Here is a 15,885-nt window from a genome sequence, read left to right on the forward strand (position 1 = left end):
GGGGAACCTTTTGCAAACTTTCAAATCCTGTTAAAATATTTTTATTCTTTAATCAACAAGTGCTTTACCAAGCATCAGTTGGCTGTCAGGCATGTGCTGGACACTGGGGAAATAAAAATAAAAGTGGTGGCCTGCAGGCATCTGGATTTGATTTTGGGGAGCCCACACATAATGGAGGAAGGAAGAAAGTGACCTAGGTTTCTCTTTGGCCTTGTACTGTAGGAGGGTAACTCCCAAATATCTGGATCCCAGAGTCCAAGTCCAAGACTTTTCAAAGTCTATCTCCATTCTTTTTTCCCTCCTCAAATTTTGGGGAAAATGATGAGGAATCCACGGTTTCAGTGGGAGAAAATGAGTGAAACCTCTCAAAGTGGGGGTCTCAGGATCTCTGAATCTGCCTCTTGGCTTTGCTATTAACTCACCAGGTGACCTTAGCACATCTCATTGGTCTGTTTCCTCTCTATAAAATGTGACTGCTTCAAATAAGGTGCTTCTTGCCTTCCCCAACTTCCCTTCACTCTATGGATACCCACCCATGGAAGCTTCTCTGAGACTAAACAAGCCAAGCATAAACTCTGGCGAGTCATTTCAAGAAGGGAAGGCAATGATGGATCACGCTTGACCATCTTGTCTACATTCGGAGAGAGTCAGCATGATGGCTTCAGAAGGATGAAATGTGTCGGCTTAGCAAGTTTTGAAAACCATCTATCTGCTATGATCTGAGTTGGGTTCTTGGAGTCCCGAGGTACAGGAACATTTGGCTTCTTATAGAAGGGATTCCCAGCTTCGTACTAATTAGACTAGTTCAAGCCCCTTCCAACTCTGAGATACTGTGATTCTGAGATGCTCCCTCATGATTTTCCATCCATTAGTCCCTCAGGGAGGGTCTGGAGGTCCAGCAAAGGAAGCCCCTCTCCTCTAGTCTCCCACCTGTCTTACCACTCTGTAAACTGCCTGTCTACCAGGACTTTGACATTGTCCATTCTATCCAGTTAACCACTCCCCTCACCCCCTACCACCTCTTAGACCCAGGAGACATCATCTGTCTGTCATCCTTAAAGGGGAAGTCCTCCCAATTAATCGCTGGCTCTAATCTCTCTTCCAACTCTCCTCCCATTGCTTTCTAGTCTGTAAGGGCTTATGACAGGGGTCTGTAAAGATCTGCAGAGGCAGGTGGGTGTCCCAGGGAGGAAGATTTGACCGGAGGAGCCCCCTGTTGCTGGTGAGTGCCATATGGCTAAGGGGGTGGCTGAGATGGGATAGAGATGGGGAGAATCAAGGTGGCTGGCAGGAAGTAGTGACAAGGAGATTCTTTGAATCAAACCCGATGGAGTCAAGATTCCCAACCCTGAAAGACAGACATGACAAACAAGGAGGATAGATTGAAGCAGACTGAGAGACAAAGAATTAGAAAGCAAAATGGATATGGAAAGAAAGATTTGGTGCAAAAAAAAAAAAAAAAAATGCCTAGGATCCAGAACACCTGAGTTCTGGTGCTGGGAAGTGGGAATAAGCCATCTGTTTTTAGAATCACGGGGCAGAGAGGGTTTTAGAAGGTATCTAATCCAACACTTTCCATTCTTACAAAAGTTGTCATCCAGTCTATAATTGAAAAGCCCCAATATTAGGGACTTCGGCAGGGTGGCTTCTCGTTCTGCTTCTGAATAGCCCTGATTTATAGGAGCTATTTTCTTTTAGTGAACCAAATTTTGCTTCCCCTACACCCCCGCCCCATGGCTTCTTTCCTTTGCCCCTATTTCTACCCTCTCTGGCCATAAAGAACAAACTGAATTCCTTTCCCACATAATTGAAAGAAATTAGCTATATCCCTTGAATTATCTCTTCTAGACATTCTCTGGTCCATTTGTCTCTCGTGCTTTCCAGCTGCCTTCCTTTAGAAATGTTCTGGTTTGTCAGTGTCCTCCAGATGTGGCTGTAGATCCAAGCAATGATGCAGATGTTGTCTATCGGGGCTAATACAGTGGGATACAGAATACAGCGTTGTCTCTTTCTTTATAAACACTGCACCTTTACTAATGTAGCCTAGGATCAAATTCACTTTTGGGGGGCTGCCATATTGAAACTGGGAATATACCATAAACTCTAGGGCTTTTTCCACATCAGGCCATACCTTGTAATTAGGCCCTTAATTTTTTTTTTTAACTCAGCATGTTTTTATTATTATGCCTAAATTTAATCCTATTAGATTAGACCCATCATTCTGGACTATTAATATTGTTTGGAATCCTAATTCTGACATCCAAGGTATTAACTTAGACCCAGATGCAGAACCTAGTTCACAGGGGAATATCTGCAGAGGAAAAAAAGAATTTACAATTTTCAGCTGTCCAGCAATTGACTGAGCTTTCCTAAGAGTGGAGTGTGTATGCTTTATTTAAATGTCCGAGCAAGGTTTCCAGGCGGTGCCTTTGCCCCTAATCCAGTCTCAATACCCCCAGAAGATCTCTGGTCTGTGGGATCAACAGCTTAGCTAAGAGCTGGCTTCAGAGAGAAAAGAGCTATTAAGGGGCTTCAATGATTAGCTGGAGGTGGGGGAGGGAGATAGACCAGGCCCTTGGAAATATTCATTGAACTATAGCTTCTCTTAGAGACCACCTAATCTAGCTGTCTTATTTTACAAATGGGGAAATAAAGCCTCAGGTTAAGTGACTTGTTCTGGGTTATACTGTGAATGAGTAGTAGTTTCTATCTGTATCTTGCTGGAATCTAAGGGTAAACTGAGGACCATAGAGAGGACTAAAGTCACCGGATTCAATACATATTTATTAAGAGCCTCCTATGTCCTAGGAGGACCTCAAGAAAAGAAACAAACATTATTAATCTACAACGCTGGCAGACAGGTGCTATTATGATTCCCATTTAACAATGAAAGAAACTGAGGTTAAGTGATTTGCCCAGGATTATGTATCTGAGGCTGACTTCAGGTCCAGAGCTCTGTCTCCTGCACCACCTGGCTTGCTTACATTCTTCCAGGGTATATGACATACATATACATATACAAATACAAAATAACTTGTAGGAAAAAGAGACTACTAGTAACTGGGGTGATCTAGAGGAGCTTCATGGAGGGGGTGGCATCTGGGCTGAGTCTGGAAGATAATGACTTGGTGGTTCAGAGATGAGCTGCGACTATGTTCTGGGCAGGGGGACAGATGGGCTGTACAGCTTAATGGTCTTCTAAGCTCTCAGTCTAGGCAGAATTTCTCTGTTTCAACATCTGAATCCCATACAGACCGCAGATTCATCATGCTGATCTCCAGATTCCCCATCTATTTTCTCTAAAAGCTTCCCTAGACCGGCTAGGGGTGTGTAGGGCTAGGTGGCAGGTGCCCATCTCTCCTACTCCTCTTACTCACCTAATCTATTCTCCCACTGCTTGTTCAGGTGGGGCAATGTTTCTGAGCAAGTGTGAGGGTGAGCCAGCTGAGGGAAGGGCCCCGGGGTCCGGGGAAGCAGAAGATGCCCCCAAGAAGAAGCACAGGCGGAACCGAACAACCTTTACAACCTTCCAGCTGCATCAGCTGGAGAGGGCCTTTGAGCGCTCCCACTACCCTGATGTCTACAGCCGAGAGGAGTTGGCCACACAGGTCAACCTTCCTGAAGTTCGGGTGCAGGTGAGACTGAAAGCAATGGCCCTCCCATCTGTTCTGTTCATTTGAGTAGCTTAGCCTTAATTTTCTTCAGGTTAAGGTTGGGGGGATGGGGAATAGAAGAGAGAGAACCTGAACCCTGACTTCAGGGAGCTTCCAATCTAGATGAGAGAATATTTAGACTTGTGGAAAAAGCAGAATTCAGGTCAGGAGAGAATAAAGCAAAGACAAATTGGGATGTAGAATTCAGAATAGAAATGTCGATGGAGTTGGGGTCAGGGAAAGTGTCCCTGTATAGGTGGGTCAGCAAGGCAACAAGTATATATTAAGTGCTTATTATGTGCCAAGCCATGGGTATACAAATACTAGCAAAAGTAAAAATAACCCTTGATCTCAAGAAACTGGCAACTGGAGGAAGATAACTCAATTTGGGCTCCTCACTCTTTCTTGTCTCTCTTCTATTTTATCTTATTTTATATTTTATCAATTTTATGATATTTTGCCAAGTCTTGCTGATTTTTCCTTCATAATAGCCCTCAAATGCTCCCTCTTCTCCGTTCTGACACTGCCTACTACATTAGGGCAGGCTCTCCTTATTTTTCAATCAAACTATTGCAATAGCTTTCTGATTGGTCTCCATGTCTCAAGTCTCTCCCCCACTCCAGTTCATCCCTACTCAGCTGTCAAAATAATCTTGCTAAAATATAGATCAAAATAATCTTACTAAAGTACAGTACCACATCACTCCTTAGTTAATAAACTGTAGTGGTTCCCCATCACTTACAAGATCCAATATAAAATTGTTTCTTCATCATTTTTAAATCCTTTACAATCTGGTTCCAGTTTCTTTTTCCAGTCTTAGACTCCATTCTTCCTCCCTTTCACTCTTTCAATATGATGACACTGGCCTCCTGGCTTGTTTGTCAAACAATATACTCCATTTAGGCATTTTCACAAACTATCTCCCATTCCTGGAAGGCTTTCACTCCTGGCTTCCCTGAACTTTCAGCCAAAATCTCACCTTCTATAAGAAGCCTTTCCTGATCTTTCTTAAAGTAGGTGTCTTTGTGCTATGGATTCTCTCTAATTTATCCCATATTCCATATCTTTTTTTTCTGCACATAATTGCTTTCATCTTATTTCCCCCATTAGACTGAGCTTCTTAAAGGCAAATACTTTTTTTTTTTTTTTTTGGCCTTTCTTTGTACCCACAGTGCCTGGTAGATATTAGGCAACATATAAAAAGGAACTGCAAAGCAGGTGGTAGTGGGATGGAAAAGACAAGGGGAAGATCCTGACAGAACCAAAGCTCTTGGGTGGGAATGAGTCTGGAAGACCTGAAAGATGAGAGGAACAGGGAGAGAGGAAACTAAACTGGGGTCAGAGTATGGAGCTGTCTTGTAGATGATGAATGAACTCAGGGAGGTTGTGAACAGAGTTGAGTTTTTGGAAGATGATTGCTTACCTGTGCAAGAATGACCAGAGGAAGAGAAAATAGAGGCTGCTGAGGAAGAGGTTGATATAGGAAAGATCAGATGGGGACTGGGCAGTGGTGGGGATAGAAAGAAAAGGGTAGAAATCAGGGACATTGTGAAGAATCATAGAATGTCATATGTGAAAAAGCACCTTAAAACATAAAATGATTCTAGAAGGACTTAGATAATATCTTAGTGTTTCTTGGCCTTGTATGTGGATAAAAAGAGGAAAAATTGGTAGTCCCTATTCTCAAGGACTCTCTTCTCAGAATCATGTTTTTTTAAATAATTGAAGGAAATGTTAAATTTCATTTAGATATTAGTGAAAATGAAAATGTAATTTTCTCCTAGTCAAGTTCATGGAGCCCCTGAAATCTCTCCTGGACTCTTTGGGAATCCATCCAATCTAGACAAATCCTCTCATTATATAGAGATATGGATAGCTAGATGAACAGATAGAACATTTATTGAACATTTACTAAGTTCCAGGTACTGTGATAAATGTTATAAGTATAAATATAAGCAAACAAAAAGCTTTACTTTCAGAGTTTACATTTTAAGGAAAGAAAGATAACATCTACAGGGGTGCTAGGAAATAGTGATTGGAGTATGGATAAGGCAAATTGATAATGAGTCAGAGAAATATGGAGAATGCATCAACTCAGAATTGAAACGCGGGTAGCTGGGGTCCCTCAAGAAACAGTGAATTGGGAAATTACCAATCAGGAGAGTGGGCCTCAGGGTGAGAGTTTGTTCAGGGTGAGAAGACAGCTAGTGAAGTGGAGAAACTGAGGCCCAGAAAAGCCAAAGAATTTCTTCAAGTTTGAGTCAGTGGTGGAGGTTGTTATTGGATGTTGGGATAATTGATGTTAAGAACAGAGAAGAAATTTGGGCTCTTCTAGATATTCCTTGTCCCATGTTCCATTCCAAGCCCTCTAAAAGGAAAGGAGAAGCTCATAGATTCTGGGAAGCTGTGGGGTTTCTCAGCTGAGCTGATTTGATTCAGAGTCAAGAGTTTAGAACCCAAAATGAAAGTAAAATGATCTGTCCTGCTCCTCCAGAAAGGCTATTGTGATTACTCTCTTCAGGAAGTTAGATGCTAAGCAGAACTTTTTTGGCAGGGAAAACCTTGGAAAAAGTGACCGAGGGAGAAGGGAGCTTCCTTTCCTGGTCTGAGGCTAGACAATACGGGATGGGCCATAGAGCCCCACTGGGATGCTAGAAAACAGCTGTAAAGACTTCTGGGGTCAAGACTCCTCTCTTCTGTCCCCACCATCCTGCTAGGTCTGGTTCCAGAATCGTCGGGCCAAATGGCGACGTCAGGAGAAGCTGGAGGCCAGCTCCGCAGCAGCAGTAGCAGCAGCAACCACCAAGCTTCCAGAGGCCCCCATGTTGGCCTTTGCTCGACCTCCTCCAACTGCCTCACTCCCCCTGGACCCTTGGCTGACCTCGGGCCCTCCAGCTATGCATGCCCTCCCAGGTTTCCTGGGGCCAAGGCCTGGTCTACAGCCCCCCTATGGGGCTCATGCCTTCCTCCATGCATCCTCGGGACCCCCTCCTTTTGGGGAGGCCTTTGGCCCCCTGGCAGAAGCTGGGGATGCCCACGCTCGAAGCTCCAGCATTGTGTCTCTTTGTTTTCGGGCCAAGGAGCATGTCCAGACCCTTGATAGGACCTGGCAGCCTCTCTAAAGACAGTCTCTGCTGTCCTTCCTTGCCTTATATTTCACCAGGACAGATGGGCTCTTTCAGGATCCTCTCTGCTGTGCTTTCCCCTCCTGCCCCAACCTACTTTGGAGACCATCAGGGATGTCCAACAGGGGCCAGGCCCTGTGAACAACTGTTGAGAAGAGCTTTGGTCATGTCAAAGACGGATCAACTGAGAACCAAAAAGCTCATGTAATTTGGTAAAAATGACACAGCTAAAAAGTAGTAAGGCCAGAATCTAAGAAGGATTTAGACCATGGGGTGTGCTGGTAGATGTTTAATAACCAGGTTCTCTAAGGAAAAGGAAAAAAAATATGCACTGAATCCTTTTAAATTTGACTTGATCATTTACATTTTTTCCATTACTTTCCTATGGCTAGATAGTCAACAAAATAATAAATCAAGCCCTTATTTTTAGGGTTTGCCCATTAACAAAGTACATATACACACACTGAAAATCTAGCAATTGGCCAGAGATGATTGAGAGTCACTTCAGCAGATTCTCCCTGGTTCATGGGGGATGCATGGAGTGCTGGAGTCCTGAAAATAACCACCATTCATTGGTTCCTCTCCATCTCTTCTATCCGAATGGGTGGAGAATGGGGGCACCCTGTGTTCATGCTGCCTTCCCAATAAAGTCGGGTATGTATGTCAGAGTAACACCATGGTTCTCTATAGGGGACTGATTCTGGGGCAACCTTGGGGAGAAGGCCTAGAATGCAAGAACTGGGCAGATCTTCAAGTAGCAGAGAATTGGGGGTGGAGTGGGGTCCTTATTTGAACTCTAGTACTGTTCCCATTACATCACACAACTTTGCAGCACAGACTGTCAAAGCTAGCAAGGATTTCAAAGTCCAATCCTCCCATTGTCTTCATTGATTTACAGTTGGGAAAACAGAATCAAGTAGGGAACAGACATATTAAATTAGGGACAGCACCCAGGCTCAGGTCTTTTGACTCTTGGCTAGGCATCATTTCACTTCTCAGAACATGTTCAGGTACTAAGGGAGGAGGAGGCAGATTTATTCCCTCCCCATCCCTCCCCTCCCCCCAAATAGACCCCTTTCATCTTGAACTTCCCATCTCAAAAATCTTAAAGGTGCATGGGAGGATCAGGCTTCCTAGACTGGTGACAAAAAGAAAAAATGGAGAGGTTGGGTATTCGGCAAAATGTTGGGGCAGCACAAAGTACTTGGTGCCATATAGCCACCACTTGGAGAATGGGAGCTGAAAAGGATTTGGTGATTTGCCTAAATGTGTTATCAATTAGGAGCAAGAGTCAAGGGAGAGCATGGTACAAACGAATGTGTGCTGGATTTGATCAGCAGAAATTGGAATTGGAATTCCACTTCCTATTCTCACCATGGGATTATGGGCGATACATTTAATCTGATTGTTACTCCTCATCTAGAAAATGGGCAAGATAGTAACACTTGTAGGATCCACCAAAAAGTGATGCTGTTAGGTTCAAACAAAGTAACCCAAACTTTAGAGTGCTACATTATTAATATAAATAGAATCTAGATCTCCTGGCTTCCAGTCCAGACCTCATCAGTCCTGCTGCCATACCAGCTGTCCAAGCTGAAGGATCTGAGGTGGCCCCAGTTACATACTTAATGACTAATTAGGAGAAAAGCTTTTGCCATCCTCTTCTGGGATGATGCTGGGGACAATGAAGTCAATGAGGTGGAAAGAAATTGGCTTGCTTTATGTTACCACATTGCTTGTCATCAGGACACTACTCTTGGCTGTTGCAGATCCTAGACTCTTTCCTGAGAAGTGAGTGTGTCCCCCAATCTTTGTATTCATCCACTGTTGGAAACAGCAGGGATCCTACCCTTTCCTGTCTGGTGGACAGAGTTGGAGTTCAAGGCAGAGGTTAACAGTGATGAAAGCCTTTTATATTTTGACCCTCAACAGCTCCACTCAATTTACAGTCATGTTTGGTGCAACAGTAACTAGGGCAGTGACAAGACAAGGGAAAAGAGCTTTCTTGACTGATACAACTAAGAGCCATAAGTTCCATGAGAGTAGTAACTGCCTTTTAGCTTTCTTACTATTCCCAGCTATTAGCACAGTGCCTGACACACAGTAAGTGCTTAAGAAATGCTTACTAATCAACTGGCTCAAGAAGTCTATTAGTATCAAAAGCAACCTATTATATAAATTCTGTATCCTTGCTCAATTGTGACTGAAATACACTTTAAATCCATACATTTACTAATTAAAGGAATATACGTTAAGGCAACTCTGTGGTTCTAGTTCCTCTTGTGTTAATTGTAAGGGTGGTCTGATTCTTGTGCAAAGCTTTGGATGGATGTCGAGGAGTTGCTTTGATGAGGTGTAAGGCAAACTTACACCTTGGGAGAGACAGTTTGGAGCCCAATGACGGGCAACTGAATATTGCAGAGGAATCGCTTTGAATGGTCACAAGGCATTCAAAATCACCATTCAGCTTCAGCTCCCTTCACTCTTAATTAGGTGATTCATGGGGTATAATGAGAATCCCTATCTACCTTGGGAGTTTTTAAAAGGTTGGGAGATCAAGTCACAGTAATTAGGAAGTCAGAGTCCACACTGGGTTTCTCAACTAATGCACCATAAATCCTTAGAGTAGCAAGAGATAACTTTTGAAATCACTACCCACAGGTAGCTGCCCTGCAGGCTCATCCAGCTGTAGCATCAAATTTGGACATGTATTTGGTAGGACCAATCCTATGTAGGAAGAATGCTAAGTTTTGATGCTACTTTCCCAGAGATTGAGATGAGTAGGAGAGAGTATGCTGTCCCTTTGCAAAAACTAACCAGTGGTAAATGACATTGGAGTATAAATCACTCTGGCCCCTATTGATAGGCAATAAAGTCAAAGAGGGTTCCTGGGAAAGAGTCAACCATAAACACCTCAAAGAAAGAGGGAAAGGACCTATATTATGAAAATATATATATAGCAGTTCTTTTTGTGGTGGCAAAGAATTGTAAACTAAGAGGTACCCATCAACTGGGGAATGAATTATTGTATGTGAATGTAATGAAATACTTTAGGATCATAAGAAATGATGAATAGAAGAATAGTTTCAGAGAAACTTCAAGATTTGTATGAAATGATGTAGTATGAAGTGAACAGGACAAAAATTTGTACAACATTATGAAAACAAACAACCTTAAAATATTTAAGATCTCTGATTAATGCTATGACCAACCAGGATTCCAGAGGATCCATGATGAAACATGTTGCCTACCTCCTGATCAAGGAGTCTGATTTAAGGTGAAGATTGAGACATTTATTTTCTAAACATGGGCAATACAGGATTATGTTTTGCCTGATTATGCATATTTATTAAAAGGGTTTTACTTTTCATTTTTTCAAGGGCAAACTTGAAATAAACTGGATTTTTGTTAAAAATTTTAAAATAAAAAAACAATAAAAATGAAAAATCTTATAAATTGGGACTTTAAAATTATTTGTGTTATCGGTGGACATGGGAGATACATGCCAATCTGAACATTTCTCTAAGCAAAAGAAATGGCAAACTACTCCACTATCTTTGCCAAGAAAATCCCACAGGCAATATTAAAATGATAAAACAGATGACATTGAGAAATGAGCCCCTTGATTTGGAAAGTGTCCAATTTGTTACTGGGCAAGAGTGGAGAATAACTACAAATAGCTCCAGAAAGAATGAAGTGGCTGGGCCAAAGCCAAAAGAAAGCTCAGCTTTGGATACATGTAGTGATAAAAGGAAAGTCTGATGCTGTAAAGATCAATCCTGCTCAGGGACTTAGAAAGTAAGTGAACTAAAGCTAGCTGGATGTGGTCAAATAAAAGTGGAAAGATTAAACATCAGTATCTTGGATGTCAATGAACTTAATAGATGGGAATGGTTAAATTTCATTCAGGTGATCACCATATATACCACTGTGGGCAGGAATCCCTCAAAAGAAATGAAATCGTCCTTATGGTCAATAAAAGGGTGAAAAAAAGCAGTTTTTGGAAATAATCTCCAAAATGATAGAATATCTACTTGAATCCAAGGGAAACTATTCAATATCACAGGATTACAAATCTATACTTCAGCTACTGATACCAAAGAGGCCAAAATTGATCAATTTTATGAAGACTCACATCTTCTACAAGTATCACCACAAAATGTCACATTCATCATAGGGGATTAATCAAAAGATAATTGGAATAATAGGCAAATTTGGCCTTGGAGCACAAAATGAAGGAAGGCAGAGACTAATAGAGTTTTGTCAAGATGAATCACTGGTGGGGCAGCTAGTTGGTGCAGTGGATAGTGCTGCCCTGAATCCAAATCTGGTTTCAGACACTTAACACTTTCTCGCAGTGTGACCCTGGGCAAGTCACTTAACACCAATTGCCCCAGCAAAAACAAACAACAAAAAAAGATAAATCACTGATCATAGCAGATGTTCTTTTTCAATAACCCAAAAGGTGATGTTATACATGAATACCACTAGACAGTTAATATTGAGATCAGACTGATTATATACTTAACAGCCAAACATGAAGATCTGTATGGCCAGTTAAAACAAAACTTGGGACTGGCTATGGTTTAAATCATGAACTTATTACAAAATTCATACTTAAATTGAAAAAAGTAGGGGAAATATCAGACTATATATATATATATATATAATGTAAAATATAATATATGATGTAATTATCATCTCTTCTGAATATGAATGATGAAAAGATATAAGGAACTAGACTTGGTAGAATGTCTAAAGAATTATGGGTAGAGGTTCACAGTAGTGTGCATGAAGCAGCAACATAAAACATCTGAAAGAAAAACAACAAGAAAAATGGCTGTTTGTTGAAGCTTTACAAGTAGTTCAGGAAAGAAGCAAAAGGTAAAAAAGAAAGGGAAAGATGAACTCAATTGAATGCAGAATTCCGGAGAAAAGCAAGAGATGAGAAAGATTTCTTAAATGCAATGCAAAGAAACAGAAGAAAACAATAGAATGGGAAAAGCAAGAGATCTCTTCAAGCAAATTGAGCTTTCAAGGGAACATTTTTGTAAAAATAGGCATGATAAAAGACAAATATGGTAGGGATTTAACAGAATCAGGAAAAGTTAAGAAGAGGTGACAAGAACATACAAAAGAACTGTACAAGAAAGGTCTTAACATCACTAATGACCAGGATAATATCTAGTCCGATCTGAATCCAGACATCCTAGAGAATGAAGTCAAATAAACCTTAAGAAAGACTGCTAAGAATAGTTAGTGAAGGTGATGGAATCCCAGGTAAAAATGATGTTGTCAAAGTACTTCACTCAACATGCCAACAAATTTGGAAAACTCAACAGTGGCCATTGGATAGGAAAAAATCAGTTTATGTCCTAAATCTAAAGAATGTTCAAATTATTAAACAATTGGACTTGTTTCACCAGCAAAGTTACATTTAAGGTTTCAGCAACATGTGAAGTGAGGATTACCAGAAGAGAAGGCTGGCTTTCAAAGAAGCAGAGGAACGAGAGACCAAATTGTCAGTATTCAATGACTGTGAAGAAAGCAAGGGAGTTCTACAAAAACACCTACTTCTGTGTCACTACACCAAATCCTTTGACTGTAAGGCTCCTAACAAAATGTGGCAAGTCCTCAAAGAGATGGGAATACCAGATTATCATGTCTCTAAGCAACCTGTATTTGGGCCAAGAGGCAACAATTAGAAACAAACATGAAACACCCTACTGGTTTAAGATTGGAAAAGAATCCAATAAGGATGTATATTGTCACCTTATTTATTTAACTTTTATGCAAAAAAAAAAAAAAAGTCAGGGTGGATGAATCAAAAAACCAGAATTAAGGTTGCCAGAAGAAATATCAACAATCTAAAATATGCAGGGGAAAAAAGCTGGCTTGAAGCTAATATAAAAAATCCTAAGATCTTGGCAACTGGTCCTATTAGTTCCTGGCAAGGGAGAAGAAACGGAAACAGTGGCAGATTTTATATTTTTCAGCTCAAAGATCACTTCAGAGAGAGATAACAGCCATAAAATTAAAAGACACCTGCTCCTTGGAAGGAAAGCTATGGCAGATCCAGAGAGCATACTAAAAAGCAGAGACATAATCAGCTTGCCCATAAAAGTCCATATAGTCAAAGCTATGGATTTTCCAGTAGCAATATAGAACTGTGGTATTTGGGCTACAAGGTAAGCTATGGTCTATGGGGTCAGGAAGTTGGATAGGACTGAATAACTAAGCAGAAAAAAATACATTATAATAAGAATAAACTAATAAAATTGTTTCTGGCAAGCCTGTGCCTAAACTTTAGAGTACAGTCTAATTTCTCTTCCACAAAATTTAACGAGGCATAAAGCCCCTGCTTGAAAATTTCCATCAATGGGGAAAATTTGCTACTACATGTCACAGGTCAGCTCACTTTTTTTGATGCTTGTAATTATCACGAAGTTTTTCCTTTAAAAGTTTTTATCTGCTTCTTTGCAATTTTTACCAATGGTTCCTGTCTCTGCTCTTTGAAGCAAAGCAAAACAGAAATGATTCTAAATCCAAGTCCTTCAAATACTTGAAGACAGTGATTATATCTCTCCAAATCTTCCTGCAATTAGGCTAAGTAATTCCCAGTACCTTCAACCAGCTCATGGTCATGAATTCTCTTACCATTCTGATCAAAACTGTTTATCACTATCCTTCCTAAAATATGGTGTCCACATTTGAACACATGACTACTCCAGATGGGGTCTGACCCATACAGTATGATTATCATCTCCTGTGAGTTGGACACAATTTCACTTAATGAAACTTAAGATATTACTTGCCTTTTACAGAGAAAGTCCAAAGGAGCGGGGAAGAAAAACTATCTACTTAATAGTTTTGAATCTTTCCTAAGTTTGAAAATGACACCTTTCAGAAATCATGACAATCATCAGGGATGATGACCGGCTTCATACTTGTTTGATTAATGGGGTGGGGATGGGGGGGGTCTAGAAAATAGGCAAAGGTTGGGAGGGGTTGATACTTCAACTTCTCTAATGATATGCAGTTTGTCAAGAAGCATTTACATTTAATAAGTGCTTATTATGGGCCAGGCACTGTGCTAAGGTTTTTTCATTTTGATGCTCAAGACTCTGCTCAAATCTTGCCCTCCATAAGAAGTCTTTTCTCCCCTCCAATGGAATCTTCCAAGATTACCTGAGTATATGCAAATTTATATCCTATACATTTTATATTACATAGCTAGCTGCATGTGGTGTCCTCCATTTGAATGCGAGTTCCTTGAGAGCAAGAACTATATTTTTACTTGAAAAAAAAAAATCCTCAGCACTTATCACTGTGTCTACTAGACAGTAAGCACTTGATAAATAAATGCTAATTGATTGTCTGAGTGCTAGGGACACAAAGGCAAGAACTTGGTCCCAGCTGGAAAAGATGTATTGGTGAGATTTGGGCAGGAAAAGGGACAAGCTTGTACTTATTCCTTGAAGGGACAAGGCTCGAAGGAGGTAGTTGCTCTCTTGCAAATGACCTATCTCAGGGACCTTCCTTAGAGACAAAACCAAGAACCTGAATGTACCCCTAACAGCCCAGATCTTGGCAAAGAAACAGGGCCTTGGGAATACTAGTCCCTTTATCTCTCCTGTTATCTTTCATGTCATCAACCTTTTCACTTCCATCCAACGAGCCTAGTAGAAGGGTGGAAGAATGGAAAGCAGGGCAGTATAGACACCATCTTCCTTTAATGGCACTGGTCCAGATGAAGGACTTTCCTTGGACAGCACTGCCTGGACAAGGGAGAGAGGCTGAGAGACTTCAGAGAAAGACCCCTCAGTTCTGGGGTCCAATAGGGCCCAGAAAGCTTGTAAGATAGCACAATCGCATCCTAGGAAATGCCGCATTTGGAGATAAGTAGCAGCACCATATAACAAATTACTGGATTTTTTCCCCCTTTTTGCAAAATAGGAATAGTAATCCCTGTTCTGCTAATCAAATAGCACTATTGGGAAGACTAGCTGCAATGAGACACTAAGTCTTTGAAAGACTTAAACCTCACAACATGCCAGTTAAGTTTCAGCATTATTAAACCCAAATGATGAGGGGAGCCCCGAAACTCTGACTGGGGGGAATGCTTGAGAACCTCCTGGAATCCTTGGAGAAGCTCTCCCCTGAGAGACCCGCCCTAGGGAATGAAGATAAAGTGCTTTTATTCTGTTTATCTTGGTGGGACTAGTTGAGTCCAGGACTACTCCTACTTAGCCCAAGCTGTAGATCTAGATCTCATCCTCTATTGAGTTGGAGATCAGTCCAGGGACACTCATTCAAATGGAAACTTTCCATTAAATTCCCGAAGATCTCTGTCTAATTTCAACTCAAACTGCCTCAATCTCTGGCCAAAGTTTCAATTATAAAGAGGCAACTGGGCTCAATACCTTGCAGAGGCCAAAGCAGGAATCATGCCAGGCCAAAGGACTTCCCTTGGCATAGCTGCCTGCCAGGGACTCTCTGCCTGCTGAGAAGAGATTCAGCCTCAACCTCTCTTTGTCTCTCTCACACATTTCTCTAACAGAACTATACCCCTCTTTATCTCTCTATCGGGATTTCTCTGCTAGATCTTTACTTCTCAATTGGGACCTTGTCACTAAGGAAGTCAGTCTGCAAAAGCTGACTTTCCAGTGTCAATAAACTTCTTTTGCCAATCTAACTTTTCGGGTTCGTAAATTCATTTACAAGAGGACCTGTGCTGACCAGAAGGGGGTTCTCACAACTCTCTACCCTATGCCGAACTTCATCACTTTTGGTTCCCTAACAGGGAATTGAAGGGCCTTGAACCTCATTATAACCATATATTTCCTCAGGAAACTATCACATCCCCCCAGGAGTCGAAGGGCTCTTAAGTGCAGGAGACTCCAAGGAAATTGGAATTGGTTGGTTCACTGGGGGAACAAGAGAGTGGGGTCTTTGGGGAAGCAGAGGCAGAAGGGAGGGGGCTGTTTCACCATTTCTCCCCTTACTCCTGTGAGTTCTCTATACGCTAGAACAATGAATCCCCCATGGAAGATGATCTCCTTACTCCCAAACTCCAGAGTCACAAGAGAGGATACTATGAAAAGGTG

General features: G+C 41.4%; 1 protein-coding gene across 1 annotated transcript; it reads left to right on the forward strand.

Annotated features, from left to right (window-relative positions):
• The first annotated feature begins 3,246 nt into the window (after window positions 1-3,246).
• Window positions 3,247-7,399, forward strand: RAX2 (retina and anterior neural fold homeobox 2). The gene is made up of 2 exons (XM_031947861.1): window positions 3,247-3,635; window positions 6,371-7,399. The coding sequence occupies exons 1-2, from the start codon at window positions 3,414-3,416 to the stop codon at window positions 6,773-6,775; spliced, it is 627 nt and encodes a 208-aa protein (XP_031803721.1). The 5' UTR covers window positions 3,247-3,413; the 3' UTR covers window positions 6,776-7,399.
• The last annotated feature ends 8,486 nt before the right edge of the window (window positions 7,400-15,885 follow it).

Source organism: Sarcophilus harrisii, chromosome 1 (genome assembly GCF_902635505.1).
Source record: "Sarcophilus harrisii chromosome 1, mSarHar1.11, whole genome shotgun sequence".
Taxonomy (NCBI): Eukaryota; Metazoa; Chordata; class Mammalia; order Dasyuromorphia; family Dasyuridae; genus Sarcophilus; species Sarcophilus harrisii.

What these genes read in the sequence shown, in the direction of transcription:
- RAX2 (XM_031947861.1), top strand. Translation starts at nt 3,414, where the DNA reads ATGTTTCTGAGCAAGTGTGAGGGTGAGCCAGCTGAGGGAAGGGCCCCG. An exon ending in TTCCTGAAGTTCGGGTGCAG is followed by an intron (nt 3,636 to 6,370) that starts GTGAGACTGAAA and finishes CCATCCTGCTAG; the next exon opens with GTCTGGTTCCAGAATCGTCG.